This window comes from Bombyx mandarina, chromosome 23 (genome assembly GCF_030267445.1).
Source record: "Bombyx mandarina strain Sakado chromosome 23, ASM3026744v2".
NCBI classification, from domain to species: Eukaryota; Metazoa; Arthropoda; class Insecta; order Lepidoptera; family Bombycidae; genus Bombyx; species Bombyx mandarina.
The window spans coordinates 19,924,867-19,945,807 of NC_143229.1; the positions used below are offsets into that span (position 1 = coordinate 19,924,867).

The 20,941-nt window shown below is 42.5% G+C and overlaps 1 protein-coding gene across 1 annotated transcript in view; it reads left to right on the forward strand.

The window, feature by feature from the left end:
* LOC114248995 (putative fatty acyl-CoA reductase CG5065) overlaps positions 1–19,413 on the forward strand; it is a 30,477-nt gene extending 11,064 nt beyond the window's left edge. The window contains exons 2-13 of the mRNA XM_028182451.2: positions 8,996–9,207; positions 9,372–9,529; positions 10,661–10,751; positions 11,373–11,518; positions 12,816–12,925; positions 13,131–13,214; positions 13,919–14,027; positions 15,075–15,151; positions 16,097–16,259; positions 16,547–16,697; positions 17,433–17,539; positions 18,733–19,413. Of these exons, the coding sequence (XP_028038252.2) occupies positions 9,010–9,207; positions 9,372–9,529; positions 10,661–10,751; positions 11,373–11,518; positions 12,816–12,925; positions 13,131–13,214; positions 13,919–14,027; positions 15,075–15,151; positions 16,097–16,259; positions 16,547–16,697; positions 17,433–17,539; positions 18,733–18,835 (1,497 nt within the window). The 5' untranslated portion in view covers positions 8,996–9,009 and the 3' untranslated portion in view covers positions 18,836–19,413. The remainder of the gene's footprint in view (positions 1–8,995; positions 9,208–9,371; positions 9,530–10,660; positions 10,752–11,372; positions 11,519–12,815; positions 12,926–13,130; positions 13,215–13,918; positions 14,028–15,074; positions 15,152–16,096; positions 16,260–16,546; positions 16,698–17,432; positions 17,540–18,732) is intronic.
* Positions 19,414–20,941: the final 1,528 nt, after the last annotated feature.

Below are 20,941 nucleotides of genomic sequence, written 5' to 3' on the forward strand. Positions count from 1 at the left end.
CGTTTAGCTACCAAACTAATGACCGTCTCCACGTACATATACTTACACTTGTGTAGGGTATGTATATATTTGTAATTTGATTTAAATTTCAATGCACCTACCATTACTTTCTCGGCACTACCTTTGGTTAACTGGTAGAGAATGCCTTAGGCATTAAGTCCGTCAATGTAAATATTACATGAAGTGTAATAAATAATTATAACATAAACATAAATGATATAAGATCAAAAGGTTCAAAAGGTAGATCAAAGGGTTTTTATTGGGCCGATGTAAAAACAAATATATGTATAAATTTAAACGTATATAAGTATGTATGTCAGTTTCCGGTACCAATAATCAAGAGAATCCTAAAGGCCAGATGATCGTGCGTGATTTGTCTCTAGTTTTCATTCTGAAGAAATCTCTGTCTGCGCCGCCGTATCCTAAGAAGTGAAGCTGTATGTATCCCGCATTACTCTGTAACAAGCGTTGGGTGTCGCAAGACATCTCAGAAGCAAACCACGCGAGCACACCGCACGGAACATAATACAGACTATTACATACGCAAGACAATTAATTACCGCGACCGCACATAGATTTTCCGTTTATCATTACTACGAATGGATTCGTAAATTATACCTAATTACGTACGTAATTGTCTCTTGATCGTTCTAAATTACGACGCGCTTAGTTCATCGATTTACACATTAATAGGAGACTGAGTTAATTGAGTCACTCAGAGCTACCTTTTTTTCTTTTTTTTTTCTACTTTTTCTAGTAACGTCGAGGGGTTATGCTAGATTCTCAAAGCGAGTAGGTGAGCTCACGGGGCTCTAACCTGACGACGTTGCTAACATTAGCCTTAGCAAAAGCAGTGCTTCGCAGAATCTGTCACCAGATCGGAAACGCGACCCACCGCGAAGATCCGGTGAGAAACTCAGCGGGCTGTGTCTGTGGGTTAATTTACTTGCCGAACACTTCGTCGGAAGCGATGGGTTCGACGAGAACGATGGTCGGAGCTTGAGGTACCTAAAGGCTCTGTTAGTGGATCGGGAGAATCCAAAATGACACTAAATTAGTACAGACACAGTCCTCTGCAGCTCTATACTGATCCCGAGCTCTTCTCGTACACAAACAGACACAGATGCGACCTACATCTAGCCTCTAGTCCTATACTACACTACTACAGACACAGTCCTCTGCAGCTCTGTACTGATCCCGAGCTCTTCTCGTACACAAACAGACACAGATCCGACCTACATCTAGCCTCTAGTCCTATACTACACTACTACAGACACAGTCCTCTGCAGCTCTGTACTGATCCCGAGCTCTTCTCGTACACAAACAGACACAGATGCGACCTACATCTAGCCTCTAGTCCTATACTACACTACTACAGACACAGTCCTCTGCAGCTCTGTACTGATCCCGAGCTCTTCTCGTACACAAACAGACACAGATGCGACCTACATCTAGCCTCTAGTCCTATACTACACTACTACAGACACAGTCCTCTGCAGCTCTATACTGATCCCGAGCTCTTCTCGTACACAAACAGACACAGATGCGACCTACATCTAGCCTCTAGTCCTATACTACACTACTACAGACACAGTCCTCTGCAGCTCTGTACTGATCCCGAGCTCTTCTCGTACACAAACAGACACAGATCCGACCTACATCTAGCCTCTAGTCCTATACTACACTACTACAGACACAGTCCTCTGCAGCTCTGTACTGATCCCGAGCTCTTCTCGTACACAAACAGACACAGATCCGACCTACATCTAGCCTCTAGTCCTATACTACACTACTACAGACACAGTCCTCTGCAGCTCTGTACTGATCCCGAGCTCTTCTCGTACACAAACAGACACAGATCCGACCTACATCTAGCCTCTAGTCCTATACTACACTACTACAGACACAGTCCTCTGCAGCTCTGTACTGATCCCGAGCTCTTCTCGTACACAAACAGACACAGATCCGACCTACATCTAGCCTCTAGTCCTATACTACACTACTACAGACACAGTCCTCTGCAGCTCTGTACTGATCCCGAGCTCTTCTCGTACACAAACAGACACAGATCCGACCTACATCTAGCCTCTAGTCCTATACTACACTACTACAGACACAGTCCTCTGCAGCTCTGTACTGATCCCGAGCTCTTCTCGTACACAAACAGACACAGATCCGACCTACATCTAGCCTCTAGTCCTATACTACACTACTACAGACACAGTCCTCTGCAGCTCTGTACTGATCCCGAGCTCTTCTCGTACACAAACAGACACAGATGCGACCTACATCTAGCCTCTAGTCCTATACTACACTACTACAGACACAGTCCTCTGCAGCTCTGTACTGATCCCGAGCTCTTCTCGTACACAAACAGACACAGATCCGACCTACATCTAGCCTCTAGTCCTATACTACACTACTACAGACACAGTCCTCTGCAGCTCTGTACTGATCCCGAGCTCTTCTCGTACACAAACAGACACAGATCCGACCTACATCTAGCCTCTAGTCCTATACTACACTACTACAGACACAGTCCTCTGCAGCTCTGTACTGATCCCGAGCTCTTCTCGTACACAAACAGACACAGATCCGACCTACATCTAGCCTCTAGTCCTATACTACACTACTACAGACACAGTCCTCTGCAGCTCTGTACTGATCCCGAGCTCTTCTCGTACACAAACAGACACAGATGCGACCTACATCTAGCCTCTAGTCCTATACTACACTACTACAGACACAGTCCTCTGCAGCTCTGTACTGATCCCGAGCTCTTCTCGTACACAAACAGACACAGATCCGACCTACATCTAGCCTCTAGTCCTATACTACACTACTACAGACACAGTCCTCTGCAGCTCTGTACTGATCCCGAGCTCTTCTCGTACACAAACAGACACAGATCCGACCTACATCTAGCCTCTAGTCCTATACTACACTACTACAGACACAGTCCTCTGCAGCTCTGTACTGATCCCGAGCTCTTCTCGTACACAAACAGACACAGATGCGACCTACATCTAGCCTCTAGTCCTATACTACACTACTACAGACACAGTCCTCTGCAGCTCTGTACTGATCCCGAGCTCTTCTCGTACACAAACAGACACAGATCCGACCTACATCTAGCCTCTAGTCCTATACTACACTACTACAGACACAGTCCTCTGCAGCTCTGTACTGATCCCGAGCTCTTCTCGTACACAAACAGACACAGATCCGACCTACATCTAGCCTCTAGTCCTATACTACACTACTACAGACACAGTCCTCTGCAGCTCTGTACTGATCCCGAGCTCTTCTCGTACACAAACAGACACAGATCCGACCTACATCTAGCCTCTAGTCCTATACTACACTACTACAGACACAGTCCTCTGCAGCTCTGTACTGATCCCGAGCTCTTCTCGTACACAAACAGACACAGATGCGACCTACATCTAGCCTCTAGTCCTATACTACACTACTACAGACACAGTCCTCTGCAGCTCTGTACTGATCCCGAGCTCTTCTCGTACACAAACAGACACAGATCCGACCTACATCTAGCCTCTAGTCCTATACTACACTACTACAGACACAGTCCTCTGCAGCTCTGTACTGATCCCGAGCTCTTCTCGTACACAAACAGACACAGATGCGACCTACATCTAGCCTCTAGTCCTATACTACACTACTACAGACACAGTCCTCTGCAGCTCTGTACTGATCCCGAGCTCTTCTCGTACACAAACAGACACAGATCCGACCTACATCTAGCCTCTAGTCCTATACTACACTACTACAGACACAGTCCTCTGCAGCTCTGTACTGATCCCGAGCTCTTCTCGTACACAAACAGACACAGATCCGACCTACATCTAGCCTCTAGTCCTATACTACACTACTACAGACACAGTCCTCTGCAGCTCTGTACTGATCCCGAGCTCTTCTCGTACACAAACAGACACAGATGCGACCTACATCTAGCCTCTAGTCCTATACTACACTACTACAGACACAGTCCTCTGCAGCTCTGTACTGATCCCGAGCTCTTCTCGTACACAAACAGACACAGATCCGACCTACATCTAGCCTCTAGTCCTATACTACACTACTACAGACACAGTCCTCTGCAGCTCTGTACTGATCCCGAGCTCTTCTCGTACACAAACAGACACAGATCCGACCTACATCTAGCCTCTAGTCCTATACTACACTACTACAGACACAGTCCTCTGCAGCTCTGTACTGATCCCGAGCTCTTCTCGTACACAAACAGACACAGATCCGACCTACATCTAGCCTCTAGTCCTATACTACACTACTACAGACACAGTCCTCTGCAGCTCTGTACTGATCCCGAGCTCTTCTCGTACACAAACAGACACAGATCCGACCTACATCTAGCCTCTAGTCCTAGTACACTGATTTGTATGTAAGCCGCTTGTCATGGATGCGTAACTTCATGTTTAGAATAGTTATTATTAAATTACATTTTTTCCTGGTTCATAACTCAAAGTCGATAGACAGATAGCACGGATCGCTTGCAATTAACTCGAGGTTAATAGTTTTTTTAATCGAATCCTTCTAATAACAATACGGAGTCGGTATTTCCAACGAAACGTGTAGAACAGCTGGTGTGGCCCGGGAGTTGTTGCCAATTCACCTGAACGTATGCTCAAGCTCCAGGTCTTAGCCAGGATGGAAAGGTTTGCGTACAGCTTACTGAGTGACTATCCAAAAGGGCTTAACTACTCTGACTGCGTCGCGAATGAATCTACTACCGGATCGGAATCGCGACCCACTGAGAAGATCCGGCGAGAAACTCAGCGGGCTGTGTCTATGGATTAGGTAGCACGTCGAAATCTTCGATCGCTTTGACGAGTAGCGTGACTTATGAATGATAGTTAAAAAAAAATGCATGCAGTGCGACGTCACGCCGCGCGCTTAATCACAAGCACTACACAAGCGCAACGTATGAATGTGTTGAACGCGAGCTACATGGTAGGCGGAGTGGAGGGTGTTAGGCTTTATTTTCGTTACGGAATTTCTTGATTCGGTCGTCGCGCTCAAAGCCCGCGATAAAAGCTATGCCTTATACCTTAAAAAACTAAAATTTAATTAATACCCAGAAATTTCGTAGTCATCGTGGCCTAAAGGATATACCGTGTGACCGTCTTGTGAGTCCGCACGGGTAGGTACCACCACTCTGCCTATTTCTGCCGTGAAGCAGTACATAGTGCCTTTCGGTTTGTAGGGCGGGATAGCCGTTATACTGTAAAAACTGAGACCTTAGACCTATATTCCAAGGTGGGGGCGGCATTCACGTTGTAGATATCTATGGGCTCCGGTAACCCCTTCGCACCGGTGTGCCGCGAGCTCGTCCACCATTCCTTAGAATGTGTGTGCAAATAAAAAAAATTTAAAATAAAAAGATTTTAATGATGAAAGTGAATTACTTAATTTGCAAAAAATTTACACGAAGAAAACTCTTCGCGTTTTAAAAGTCCACGTGAATATCTCTATGTTGTGCAAAAACGCATTACAAAACAAAACCATAGCAATAAATCGAGTTAATTGTTATTAACCGCAATCTTTATTTGGCGTACTGACGACATTCTAACATTTGTTACACAATATTTTTAATGATATAATTATTATAAGTTTTATTGATGGGTCAATTATTGCTGCCATTGTTACGCCAATACCTGTGTAATTAGAGAGAGAGATATATAAATACATATATCATATTAAAATTTCAATTCATTAAAGTCGAATTTCGACTACCAGGGGACCACTGGTAGATAATAAGCACCCAGACAAAGATCAAACAAACCTGTTTATCGCACGAATGTTTGCCCGATGCGAGGATCGAACCCGCGACCTTTCGCTTTGGCGCAACAGTCAGGGGCGATATTTACTGCGCCACCGAGTCAGTCAAAGATCTGACATTATATTTACTGGTAGTAGGACCTCTTGTGAGTCCGCGCGGGTGGGTACCACCGCCCTGCTTATTTCTGCCGTGAAGCAGAAATGCGTTTCAGTTTGAAGGGCGGGGCAGCCGCTGTATCTATACTGAGACCTTAGAACTTATATCTCAAGATGGGTGGCGCATTTACGTCGTAGATGTCTATGGGCTCCAGTAACCACTTAACACCAGGTGGGCTGTGTGCTCGTCCACCCATATAAGCAATAAAAAGAAAATATATGCGTTCCTTCTAAGTTCCGCAGCCATCTTGATAAAACATGGTGTAAAGTTCTTGTCGGCATTACACGACACTGAAACTGTTGGCGTTAATAAATAATATGTACTAGAGGTCCCGCAGTAGACGAAATTCGACTATAGATAATTGGAATTGTAAGTTTGTACACTATTATGATTGTATTTTATACTTCTATAATCACAAATTTCGCTAAGGCTACTCTATAAAAAAAATAGTAATAAAGACAAACAATATTTGATCTATTCTCATTTTGACCACAGACGTCAAGAACAAAAGTTTGACAATAAATACTATGCATGCGTGTGTGCGTCAAATACATGGTATGTAGTGTGTGTAATGTTTTCTTTATTGATTTAATGTATCTTTTATGCATTATTTAAAAAAAATATTAGCATTGTGCACTTCTTCTCTATATCTATACTAATATTATAAAGAGGAAAGATTTGTTTGTTTGTTTGTTTCGAATAGGCTCCGAAACTACTGGACCGAATTGAAAAATTCTTTTTCCATTAGAAGCCGACATTGTCCCTGATGAACATAGGCTACTTTTTTTTAATTTTTTTTTATTTTTTTTTTTGGTTTCATGTTTGTTTTAATGTTTCCGAAGCGAAGCGAGGGCGGGTCGCTAGTTCTCTATAAGTGTGCAAAATTTCATACTCCTCCGTCCGCGCAATTTTCGTAAAAAGGGATACAAAGTTTTTGCTTCACGTATTAATATATAGATATATGGACACAAACGCCACTATTGGCAATAATTAACATATTGATATATAGATTAGTTTATTCTATGTTATTGTTGATTTATTATTAGCAAAATGAAACTGTTATTGTACCATATTTAATAATTAGCAGACACTGTTTTTATCTGAAGATTATCAGAATAGGTTTAATTTTTATATTATTGTTTAAAAACACAAATTACTGTATAAATTATTAAATATGTATAAAGCATAAATATTAATAATAATTTATATTATAATTAACAGTAATAATTTAATTAAGTATTGTAATTGTTATGCAATGATATTGTTGGCATCATCTATTATTAGGCTGGATAATAACAATTTTAGCTTATATTAGTTAAAAGTAATTTATGTAAAATAATTTAATGTTGGAGTCATGTAAAAATCACTAAATTATGTATTTATGTAATATTAAGACATATTTTGTGAATTATATCGCAGTAACTACATTTGTTTGTATAAAAGAAGTTGTATTTGCTATACCCATCACAAAAATAGCTAATTGTGTAAGAACTAAGACGTGGCTTTTTTTTAGTAAACAGGTAATGTTAAAGCTTTATAGAATTATATTGTATTTTCATTGTAAAAGATGTTATATTTAGATCAGAAGGTTGCGTGTTCAGATCACGTCGGGGTCACCATTGTGGGGAGGCTTAATCAAGAAAGGGAAGATCTTCCACCGAGCGGGTGACATTGCTCGGTAGACCGACGGTCCGGATGTTATTGCTCGGAACTTGTATATATGCGCTTTATCTTGAAAATGTCGTAAGCGAGATTCAGGCATCTGTCAATTATCTTGCGTTGTATGATGGCTACCCGCCACATGTGAAAGGCCTGGCGTAACGCCGACATATACGTAATTTAAATCCAAAAAAAATACGCTGAATAGCAAAGCGTATACTCACTATTGATTGCCTCTTTTTCGTACTGTTGAAATCGGTCACAATATCGGAGCGAGGCACATAATAAAATTGTTTCTGCATCAGCCTTCGATGCCTTCTTAGGATCGTTGATAATGACATTCAAAGAGTCCGTTGCAAACAAACGTGAGCTCTGGTAACCATTTAACATCAGATGGGCCGTGCTTTCGTTCACCATTCGACGCAATATAAGACGAAGTATACAGCTTTATCCGTCATTTCGGATCCTCCCGATCCACTAACGGTGCTTTTAGGTACCTCAAGCACCGGTCATCGTTCTCGTCGAACCCGTCGCTTGCGACGAAGGGCTTGACGAGTAAATTAACCTACAGACACAGTCCACTGAGTTTCTCGCCGGATTTTCTCAGTGGGTCGCGTTTCCGATCCGGTGGTAGATTCTGCGAAGCACGGCTCTTGCTAGGGTTCGTGTTAGCAACATCGTCAGGTTTGAGGCCCGTGAGCTCACCTACTCGCCCGGTGACGCTGATATGGTCTCTCTAGAGTCTAGACCATGAACTTAGTAAGGAAAAAAAACAGCATTTATACAGCAGATATCAGATATAACTTTTAAACTATAGTGTCGCGTCAAAATTCTAAGTACCTAAGCTAATAAAGTTGCTAAAAATTTCATTAAAATATTTGGTAACAAATTATGTACTTAATAATTATTTTTTTTGTATTTATAAAGATTTTTTTATGTTTATTTAGCAAGGATCGGAAAAAAACAAAATTACATTGCGTAAAATTACCTACGTAATTCTTCAAAATTTGCTAATTATCTCTTACGACACTCCATCACGAATTGCATTAAATAAACCGTATCTATTAAAAAAAAAACACCAAAGGGTATGTCTTACTTTGTTAATTTATATCTGGAAATAGTGAATCGGGAAATACGGCAATCTTTTCTGTTAAAATTGTGTAATCAAAAACGTCACACGCTAAGTGTAGTATTAATTTTTTTCCGAATTATGGATGGACGAACTCACGATCCGCCCAGTACAAATGTTGTGGTGTGTTTAAGGGCTCCTGAAAAACTGGTGAATACGGTGACAACAATTAGATACCATATAGGAAGTCAAAAAAACTAACAAACATTAAAGTCATTATTTGTTCACAGAAAAATAATTGAAAATGGCGCCATCTGCTAGCGTAGCCGAATACTACGCGGGCAAATCGATTTTCATCACAGGAGCGACGGGCTTCATGGGAAAAGTATTAGTCGAGAAACTATTGAAGTCATGTCCTGGTTTGAATAAGCTCTACCTATTAATGAGGCCCAAAAAAGGGCAAAGCAGTAAAGAGAGATTAGACGACTTCCTCGGATTCAAGGTTAGTTGCGCCATCTGTTGACGACCGCTGAATTTATTCTTACAAGAAACTTTTGGAACTCTTCATCACCAGCTTGTAAGCCGATCTAAGCAACGAGAAAACGTGCCATAGTCTTACCAGCTAGAACTACTAATGGTGCTACAGCATTAATATCAATTTCGCAGTTATTCGGGCCCCTGCAAAAGGAAAACCCGAAGTGTTTCGAGAAACTTCACGTTGTCCCGGGCGACATACTGATGGACGACTTGGGCATCTCATCAGCAGACAGAGAGCTGATACAGCGGGAGTGTCAGGTCATATTCCACTGCGCCGCCTGCGTGAGGCAAGTCAATTTTACCACCGCCATCCACCGTAGTAGAGTTCATCCATACTACCTGGAGCCACTGCGTTCATTCACAGTGCGTCTCCAGAGATCTTTTTTGCCACGTACCATCCGGCTTTGGAATGAGCTTCTCTCCACGGTATTTCCAGAGCGCTATGACAAGTCCTTCTTCAAACGAGGCTTATGGAGAGCGCTTAACGGTAGGATGCAGATTGGCTATGCCCCTGATATTGCTGACGTCCATGGGCTACGGTAACCACTCACCATCAGGTGGACCGTATGCTCGTCTGCCTACAAGGGCAATAAAAAAAGTCATACGGGCTGAGAAGGACACGCTATTGGACACGCTAGCGTGTGTGGGTCTGAAAAGTTACTGGCTATTTCTGCCGCAAAGCTGTCGTATCGGAAGGGTGGTTCAAAAAAAACAAGGGTAACTTTCAAGAGCGACCGTAAGCTTTATCAGCCACATTAAAATTCAGTTTTACTGTTTATTAACGTGTTAATGGTATTGCCATTATATTGTTTATGAGGCTTCGAATGGTTTACGTCATCCGTTGGCTCAACGCCGTGGTCTTTATGCTATACCAGTATTTAAAAAATTGTAAAGTCGGTAGTTTTACGTGATATCGTCAGTAGCGGAACTATTCGAACAGCTGGCTGTGACGTCATGCGAGAAAAGAGACGTGTCACAAGCCAACGCTTGGGCCGATCATGCCTCTCTATCACGTGTTCCGCGCTCTCGCTCGCACGCACAGGCGCAGGCGGAACGTGACACTTTTACGTGCGTGCATCCGGCGTTCATCGATTTATAAGATGTTAATCACGTCAACAGTTTTTAGAGTTAGATTCGTGCAAAACGAGCTAACCGTTCGGATTCAAGTTTAGGCGGTTCATCAGAAACTCGGAGTAGTGGTGTACTGTGTGTTTAGTGCGAGTTTTTTAACGTTCTCGATAGCGTAAAAGTTAACTCATATTTGTATGGAATGAGATCGTTTGCCTACGTGTGCTGCTAGGGGCGCTGTTCCAACTGCATACAAAATTGGATTAACTTTTACGCTATCGAGAACATTAAAAAACTCGCACTAAGCTCAGTGATGACGTATTAACGATACAACCGTTTGGTGATTCCAGATTCGATATGTTTCTGCGTGACGCCGTCAATTTGAACACGGTAGCTACAAAGAAAGTGTTGGAGCTCGCCAAGGACTTTAATAACCTCGAGGTATGCAATGATGATGGCGAGCAATTCATCTAAACGCCGTATGTGTATGGAGGAATCGGAGGTATCGTTCTGCTGTTGTAACTTCCATTAGACTCCTGCAGTTCCGCAATAAGAGAAGATATAGGGATCCTGGTAGCTGTACTCGTCGAAATGATCCAAGAGTTCGACGCGAAACCTAACTCATAGTTATAGCCCGATAAATTTCTCGCCGGATCTTCTCAGTAGGTCGCAATTCCGATCCGGGGGTAGTGTGGCGGATAGCCATCATACAACTCAAGATATTTGTGACAAATGCCTGAATATCGCTTACGACATTTTCAAGATCACGTCAGGCTCAACAGTTTGTAGGTATACTACAAAGGGAAGACCTTCCACCGAGCGGGTGATATTTCTTGCGTGTTCGGAACTTGTATATATGCAAGCTTATCTTGATAATGTCGTAAGCGAGATTCAAGCATCTGTAAAACGGTCATTTGGATCGGATCATGTTTATGTGTAAGGGTAAGTTAAAAAACAATTTCCAAAGCAATAAATAAATAGATAAATGGTTTTTTACGCGCTACGCGAATAGCTTTGAGTAGTTTCGGAACTGAATTAAAAAAAATCGTGAAATTCACTAAGGCCTTCATCCACGTATCGACGTCCTACTGCCGCTGCGAGCTGGACCTTCTAGAAGAGAAGCTGTATCCTTCTCCACACCGTCCTGAACACATCATGGACTGCATGAGTTGGATGGATGATCAGCTGGTCGCGCATATGCAGCCCAAGTAAGTTCATTTTAATGAAAATACTGAGGAATTGATTAAGATGATTCCATCATCTCGTTTTTACCATCGCACCGCCCGCCACCGGAGTAAAGTTCATCCATACTACCTGGAGCCACTGCGTTCATCCACAGTGCGTTTCTAGAGATCTTTTTTGCCACGTACCATCCGGCTTTGGAATGAGCTCCCCTCCACGGTGTTTCCCGAGCGCTATGACATGTCCTTCTTCGAACGAAGCTTGTGGAGAGTACGTAACGGTAGGCAACGGCTTGGCTCTGTTGGCGTCTATATTCAAATTTAAGTTTAATAGATTTAATGTTAGTTTAAAATATAAATTGTCATGCCGGTACGAGCAGCGCCATCTGTTGTCAAAAAACAAGAACAGATATCGAAACGATTAGAAACGAGTGTTCTAAGAAAGTTCTTGATACTGACAAGATTAGTCTAGAGCATTCTAGAATGTTCTAGTTGGATCGAGAATGTTCTAGAAATTTTTGGGCATAGTCGAGACGATTGTAGGAGCGTGACATATGAAAGTGTGAAGGGAAGCTATGCGAAGCGAAGCGAGGAAGTCAATAGGTGAAAAAGTTAAGTGTTTAGAAGGAACAACAGAAGAATAAGAAAACTATCTTTCTTACTGGTGGTAGGACCTCTTGTGAGTCCGCGCGGGTAGATACCACCGCCCTGCCTATTTCTGCCCTGAAGCAGTAATGCGTTTAGGCTTGAAGGGCAGAGCAGCCGTTTTACTGTAAAACAGAGACTTAGAACTATGTCTCGAGGTTTATGGCGACATTTACGTTGTCGTGAACACTTGACACCAGGCCGTATCATCTGATTTTGTTTTTATACATGACGGGCGATTCAAAAACTTTTCACTTGCCACTTTAAATTTAAATTTCCTACCTGAGCTGAAATGGCTATGTCAGCGTAACCTTACAAGTAGGTGAGCTCACACCTGACGACGTTGCTAACACTGGCCCTAGCGAGAGCAGTGCTTCGCAAGATTTACCACCGGATCGGAAACGCGATCTCCTGAGAAGATCCGGCGAGAAACTCAGTGGACTGGGTCTTTGGGTTAATTTACTCGTCGAGCGCTTCGTCGCGAGCGACGAAGACGGTTCCGCGAGAACGATGACCGGTTCAGTGGCCACATTTTAGGGATCTCGTATGAGGAATCAAACTATGTATGTCAATGGAGTATTCTAACCTAATTGGCATATAATCACCGAATACACTTTAAGCTTAAAGTTTTCTTTGCAGCAATGGAAAGCGTTTTAATGCTAATGCTAAATCTTCGCAGGTTAATCGAACCCCAACCCAATACATATGCGTACACGAAGTCTCTTACGGAGGACCTAGTATCACAATACGAAGGGAAATTCCCTATTACGATCGCACGGCCATCTATCGGTGAGTAGACGTACTAATTCGAGTTCAGATTATACAATTTTACCTTTTCAATAAATAGAGCACTTAAGATGTTAGAATCGTTGTCGATGTAGATGTCTATGGGCTCCAGTAACCATTTAAAACCAGGTGACCTGTGAGATCGCCCGCACATCAAAGCTATAAAAAAAATTTTTAAGGGCTTGCGTATGTCTTCTTTATGTTTTAGTGACTGCAGCGTATAAGGAGCCTATACCAGGATGGGTGGACAACTTGAACGGACCAACGGGACTTCTTGTAGGAGCTGGAAAAGGTTTTAGTCCTCTTGCCTTTCACAATCATTCTCCTGCCCTTCTACCAGTCATCTGGAGTAGGCGTAACATATTTTCTCCTTCCATACTCTTCTATCAAAAACCATTTCTTCGCTCACTCCCCTCTTACACATATCATCTATCACGCAATCCATCCATTTCTTCTTAGATCTACCTCTTCCTCTATATCCTTCCACATTCATAGTTAACACTCTCTTACCAATCTCATTGTCATTTCGTCTCATCACAATGTCAATACCATCCCAAACGCGCACTTCTCAACTTCAACACTTTCAACAGGTGCCACTTTCAGACTTCCTCTAACATATTCATTCCGTATTCTATCCATTCTTGTTACTCTTGGCTTTGTCCTACTCTATATGCCCTCATAATCTCCTGTATACCCTTATCCTACGTGTGATTCATGCAGCATGTCTTTTGTTTCCATTCAGGCCTACCATACGCCATCTCTGCACTCACACCCTTCTCTCGCATAACCACATTACACGGCTCATCCAAGTCTTCCTAGAACGCCCTCTTTAAGTGCTTAAAAAGGTTATTGGGCCATTTCTAATTGTATTATGTAAGTAGCCCGCGGCGATTTCAATTGAACCCATAGATATTAAAACCTTGAAGCTTCAATTTGACCGGTAGATGTCGCTGAAAGGGGCGGCGAAGTTTCTTAGATCTCGTTTTTCTTCTTCAGGGGTCATAAGAACGATGCATTGCGACGATTCGCTTCAAACTGACGTTGTGCCGGTCGATATAGCTGTCAACGCTTGCATTTTACTGGCGTATCTCACGGGCGTCGAGAAGTAAGTAGTAACTTGATGTATTGCTTTTTTTACCTATGCTGATTGCCTTGAGAGGGTATTTCAGCTTCTCCTTGACGTGTAGGTGAGCTCACGGGGCTCAAACCGGAGTGTTGCTAACACTGGCCCTAACAAGAGCAGTGCTTCGCAGAATCTACCATCGTATCGGAAACGCGACCCACTGAGAAGATCCGGCGAGAAAATCAGTGGGCTGTATCTATGTGTTAATTTACTCGTCGAGCCTTTCGTCGCAAGCGACAGGTTCGATGAGGACAGTGACCGATGCTTGTGGTACCTAAAAGCACCGTTAATGGTTCGGGAGGTTCTGTAATGACGTGCTTAGGGCAACGTCGACTGTTTACCATTCGGTACACAGGATCGGGTATGTGATTGCTGCTCTTCGTTGAATGATTGTGTCTATCTCTTATATCCATTTATGTTTCTTCATCGCAGAATTCTTTAGTAAGTAACGTGTTTAACGCTGCGTATTAAATCGTTTCTGGGCGAATACAGCGGGCGCCACGAACGCTAGCAGACACTGCATGATTTAAAACTGCTTCCGTTTCGGTCGCGTCCGCGTAAACTTCTATTTGTCTGAATTCCCTGATAGATAGATGGCGTTGTTTATCACACGCACACTAATGATGGCTTTTAGATGTTAAATACAAAAAAATAACGCACTAGGTACGTCGTTGCGTCAATATCGCCACCTGTCTTTAGAAATGAGGTCTCAAATGCATTATCCCGATCCGATCTGACCGCACGCATGCTTCGCCGCAGAAGTAGGCAAGGGCTTACAATATGCCCTAAACGGTGGTAGCTAGGAAGGATAGGGTAGCCGCTGTAACTATACTGAGACCTTAGAACTTACTATATCTCAAGGTGGGTGGCGCATTTACGTTGTAGATGTCTATGGGTTCCAGTAACCACTTAACACCAAGTGGGCTGTGAGCTCGTCCACCCAACTAAGCAGTAAAAAAAAAGTCGTGTGCTTCTTCCTATACCCGTGAACCGAAGAACTGAGTTTTAAGGTCGCCTCATCTTTTTCAGACCGCAAAAAATCCAAATATGCAACATAACGCAATCAGGATTGAACCCCATCACTTGGGGAGAAGCGCTCGACATGGGTGAGTTTACGGAAAACACACCGAATTCAACCCGGATCCCGGAGTACCGTGGTCCGCACAATCCGAATGACGATCAAAATATTACAGACGCTTGAAGATACAGAGATAATCTATACTTCTATACTAATATTATAAAAAGAAAAGATTTGTTTGTTTTGTATTGAATAGGCTCCGAAACTACGGAACCGATTTGAAAAATGCTTTCACTGTTTGGAAGCTACACTATTCCCGAGTGACACAGGTTATAATCTTTTTTGAAAAATATTAGGGATTCTTACTAAAACTCCAATAATGTAACCCAAGGTGTAAAAAAATTACCTAAAATATTATTTACATCGCGTGCCCTATATGATGATAGAATAAAATACTGTACTACGACTTTGTAGAACACATTATTATTTAAAAAAAGTGTCGCGACAGCATATGTCTAACTATTATAGTTATGCCGCAATAAGTGTTATTTTATTTAAAAAAATAAAACAACGTCAAATATTGTTGAAATTTTGGTTAAAGACCTGAGCGGAGCCGGAGCGGGCCGCTAGTTTAAAACTATTTTTACAGTTCACGTTATTTCTATCGTTGGCGATCACGTAAACAGTTAACGCTTCGACTGCCATGTAGGTCACCGGTGCCCTACGCGGCGCGGACTAGAGTTCACCCATACTACCTGGAGCCACTGCGTTCATCCACAGTGCGTTTCCAGAGATCTTTTTTGCCACGTACCATCCGGCTTTGAAATGAGCTCCCCTCCACGGTTTTCCCGAGCGCTATGACATGTCCTTCTTCAAACGAGGCTTGTGGAGAGTATTAAACGGTAGGCAGCGGCTTGGCTCTGCTCCAGGCATTGCTGACGTCCATGAGTACCGGTAAACATTCACCATCGGATAGGCCGTATGCTCGTCTGCCTATAAGGGCCATAAAATAATTAAAAAAAAACTTCACCAGGTCGCGTCCACGTACGAGAGTATCCATTCTCCGTGTGCCTCTGGTATCCCGGTGGCTCGCCAAAGAAGACGAGGATCCAGCACGAGATTGCTCTCTTCTTCACGCATCTCTTGCCGGCGTATTTCGTGGACCTATTGCTGTTTCTCTTGGGCAAGAACACTTTGTAAGTTCCTGTCTTTTATTATATTTGTTTTTATTAATCTATCTAACTAGATACAAATGGATATTTGTTTGTCTGTATACGTTCTTCGCGCACTTATACCACGTGGTCCATTACAATGGGGTCCACTAGAAAATCCATTCCACGAAGCCCTTGACGCGGCCAATGACCGTAAACGCTGGGGAGACATACCAAAAAGATAAAATCCTGTCCAAACAGAATGGTCCTGAATCTCACCAGTGAGTTGAACGCAGAGCTCAACGCGTTAAGATCCCCATTCGATTTTTCAGCATGATCAAAATCCAGAAACGCATCAACTACGGCCTTGAAGTCCTACAGTACTACACGACGAAGGAGTGGCTCTTTAGAAATGACAATTTCTTGGCTCTGCGCACTAAGATATCGACTGAGGACGACAGAATATTCTATACAAACATTCAGGTAACACTGACTTTGGCTGTGTGATTTATTGTGATTTGTGTTCCGAAGAAAATACGTAATTATATTTAATTAAAAAAATTGGTACCAGCTTGCGGGATTTGAATAACGACACAATTACATCGCTCGATACGAATGCACCGGGCGTCTTATCCTTTAGGCGCAAGGACTTCAGGCAGTATAGCCTCAGAGGATCGTAGTACCGAACGTGTTTGCCTATTAGCATTAACCTCGCCCGGTCACCGTCCTCGTCCAACCCGTAACTTGCGACGAAGGGCTCGTCGAGCGAATTAACACACAGACACAGCCCACTGAGTTTCTCGCCGGATCTTCTCAGTGGGACGCGTTTCGGATCCGGTGGTAGATTCTGCGATGCACTGCTCTTGCTAGGGCCAGCGTTAGCAACACTCCCGGTTTGAGCCCCGTGAGCTCACCCGCACATTAAGGAGTAGCTGAAATAGCCTCTCAAGGCTATCAGCATAGGTAAAAAAATTTAAATTGTCCAAGGAGACACAATCGTTTTAGACGTATAAACAAGAGGGGAGTGGAATGAGATAATAGGGATGAGCGGACTGCGCTTTGACCCGAGTCGATCGTAGTCAATTTGTAAGACCCAAACCTCAAGATCGTGAATTTCTCACTCGGATTCTTGCTATAAGTCCAGAACAAGCGGCCACTCACTCTGCGTCGGTCACCGCGAGCCGGCTGCCACTGATGATGTACCCGTTTTGTTTACAGGAGATCAACTGGAACGACTACATCAGAGAGTACATAAAGGGCGCCCGCGAGTTTTGCTGCGACGAGGACCCTTCCACCTTACCGCAGGCGAGGAGACTCCAAAAACAGTAAGATTACGTTTTTTTTTATAGCTTTGATGGGTGGACGAACTCCCACCTGGTGTTAAGTGGTTACCGGAACACGTAGACATCTACAACGTAAATGCCGCCACCCACCTTGAGATACGAGTTCTAAGGTCTCAGTATAGTTACAACGGCTGCCCCGCCCTTCAAACCGAAACGCATTACTGCTTCACGGCAGAAATAGACAGGGTGGTGGTGCCTACCCGTGCGAACTCAGAAGACGTCCTACCACCAGTAAAAAAGGAACGTATTTAATTGAATATGCAATTTCGAAAAGAGCACATCTCTGAAAATGTAAAATGTTCAGGAAATGAAAAAAACTAGTTATTTTCTAAAGCAGCGTAAAATTTAAAATATTAACTTTTGAGTTGTATTTTCACGGAATAGATAAATAAGGCAATGCATGTAGTACATTGGAAGCGGACTTGGTCATTGCGTTCATTGGGCGAGTACACATCACGCAATGTATGTTGTTTATAACTTGTTGCAATAATGTTGTTAATGTTTGGAATTTCATAATGCTCAGTATATTTTTATGTTTTAGACAAATAATATTGTAATTAAATGGTAATTTCGACTTACGGATCGAAAGATATACCTCCTCGCTCTATACTTGAGGTCTGACTTTTTGTTTTACAAGTTATAATTGCACAGCACGGCATTATAAAGCGGAGATCTGTTCGCCAAAGTAGTCCGAAGCGCACTAAACGCGGTGAATGAAAGAATCGGTCGAGTTATGATTGTAGAATCATAACTGTGGCACGCTTGCCCCGCCTACATTACCATTCCAACCTTATTTATCTATTCTGTGTATATTTTAGTGTTAATTAGCAATTGAAAATTACTGAAATTATTATAAAATGGGTGTAGGTAAGCCTCAAAACTACATGTATATGAAAAAACGTATTTGACAAAATATGCGACATGTGCCCTTTTCGAAATTGCATATTCAATTAGAAAAATTGGTCCCAGTCTACGATCGTATCGCTTAATAATTCGAATGTTTCAAAATGAAGATAGAAAAAATAAAAAGCTACTTTGACCCACGCTCGAATCAAAATTGCGTTTTGTTCAGTGTTGTCCCGCAGCAAAAGCGGCATGAGCTGCTGAGGTGAAAAAGATATTTAACTTCGATTAGTAAAAGACCATCCGCTGAGCTAATTATTTTATTGTTACAGACTCTTCTACTTAGACTTCGCAGTTCGGCTAATAATCGTGTCATTGACAATATATGTCTCCTATTACTATTTACAAGTTCTATTTAATGTATTATTTAAATAAATTAATTGAGAATTTCGACGGAGTTGTAAGAAAATATCGAATCATTGTTATTATAGATCGAGTACTTGTGGATATACTTTTTTTTTTCAAACAGATTTTATAACCCGGTAACTAAGACCTTTAGGTCATGTCTTATTCTAATTTACTATCTTATTTTTATGAATAATGATGATATGGAATAAAATGAAGATGATCAATTTGAGACAGTAATCAACTGGGATGAAATTAAATGAGATGAGATGATATGGCATGAAATATAATCTCAATAAAATGGTGGTCATTTATTGAGATTGTTTTCGGTTGACTTTTTGGAGGATCCCGAGAAGAACGTCCAGCGGCTTTGTTTCATTTTCCCACATTTGTTCACTTTCACGGATACTAAACAGCTAATAAACCACCGTTATTACGCATTTAAACCTGAAGAAACACTAAATAGACAAAATAAAACAAATCTCACAACTTCACTCCTCGCGTTTCCGCCAAAAAGTCACTTTGTGGACACCTATACGAAAGGTTCAATAGTGACTACCCGACATCACTGTAATAATGTTTATTGAATAAATCTCTTTAATAATCAATCAGCGGCTCTAGGTTTTTTATTTGTTTTATTAACAAGTGTTCCTTAATTTTAAATGAACCAAAAATCGATCGCGTATGATTTCGTATGGGGAATGTGGCTTGAGTGACCAACACCATTGGAATGTGGCGGAAATTATGAAGTAATACTTATAAGTAACTTTAAGTGATACTTATAAGTAGCTTTTGTAAGACGATTGCATGCAGCAGAGATGCGAATGTTGCGATGGATGTGTGGAGTAACGAGAATGGATAGAATACGGAATGAATATGTTAGAGGAAGTCTGAAAGTGGCACATGTGATGGAGAAGCTGAGAAGTGCACGTTTGGGATGGTATGGACATGTGATGAGACGAAATGACAATGAGGTTGGTAAGAGAGTTTTAACTATGAATGTGGAAGGATATAGAGGAAGAGGTAGACCTAAGAAGAAATGGATGGATTGCGTGAAAGACGATAATATGTGTAAGAGGGGAGTGAGCGAAAAAATGGTGTATGATAGAGGAGTATGGAAGGAAAAAACATGTTGCGCTGACTCCATGTGACTGGGAGAAGGGCAGGATAATGATAATGAAAGGCAAGAGGACTAAAACCTTTTCCAGCTCCAACAAGAAGTCCCGTTGGACCGTTCAAGTTGTCCACCCATCCTGGTATCGGCTCCTTATACGCTGCAGTCACTGGAACATAAAGAAGACATACGCAAGCCCTTAAGTTTTTTTATTGCTTTGATGGGTGGACGAGCTCACCCTAGTGTTAAGTGGTCAAGTGGCACGTTTACGTATGTTTCATGGGGAGTGCTCTGAGGAATTGTTCAAGATGATACCTTCATCTCGTTTTTACCATCACACCGCCCGCCACCGGAGCAGAGTTCATTCATACTACCTGGAGCCACTGCGGTCATCCACAGTGCGTTTCCAGAGGTATTTTTTGCCACATACCTACCTTCCGGCTATAGAATGAGCTCCCCCCAAGGTGTTTCCCGAGCGTTATGTGGAGAGTATTAAGCGGTAGGCAGCGGCTTGGCTCTGCCCCTGGCATTGCTGAAGTCCATGGGTGACGGTAACCACTCACCATCAGGTGGGCCGTATGCTCGTCTGCCTACAAGGGCAATAAAAAAAAAAGCAGCTACCTTTACCGCATCACGGCAAACACAGGCAAGGTGTTAGTTATCAGTGCTCACAAGACTCCCCACCACCAGCCGTGTTTACGGAAATATTTGCATAACGATTTTTAATCAAAAGATTTTACTCCTTCATCTTAGTGGTCATTCGCAAATACGTACCTGATTCATTAGGCAAATTGGTACTAGCTTGTGGTTATCTGCAAATGAATATCCGCTATTCTTATTTTTTTTATTGCTTAGGTGGGTTGACGAGCTCGCAGCCCACCTGGTGCTAAGTGGTTACCGGACCCCATAGACATCTACGACGTAAATGCGCCACGCATCTTGAGATATAAGTTCTAAGGTCTCAAGTATAGTTACAACGGCTACCCCACCCTTCAAACCGAAACGCATTACTGCTTCACGGC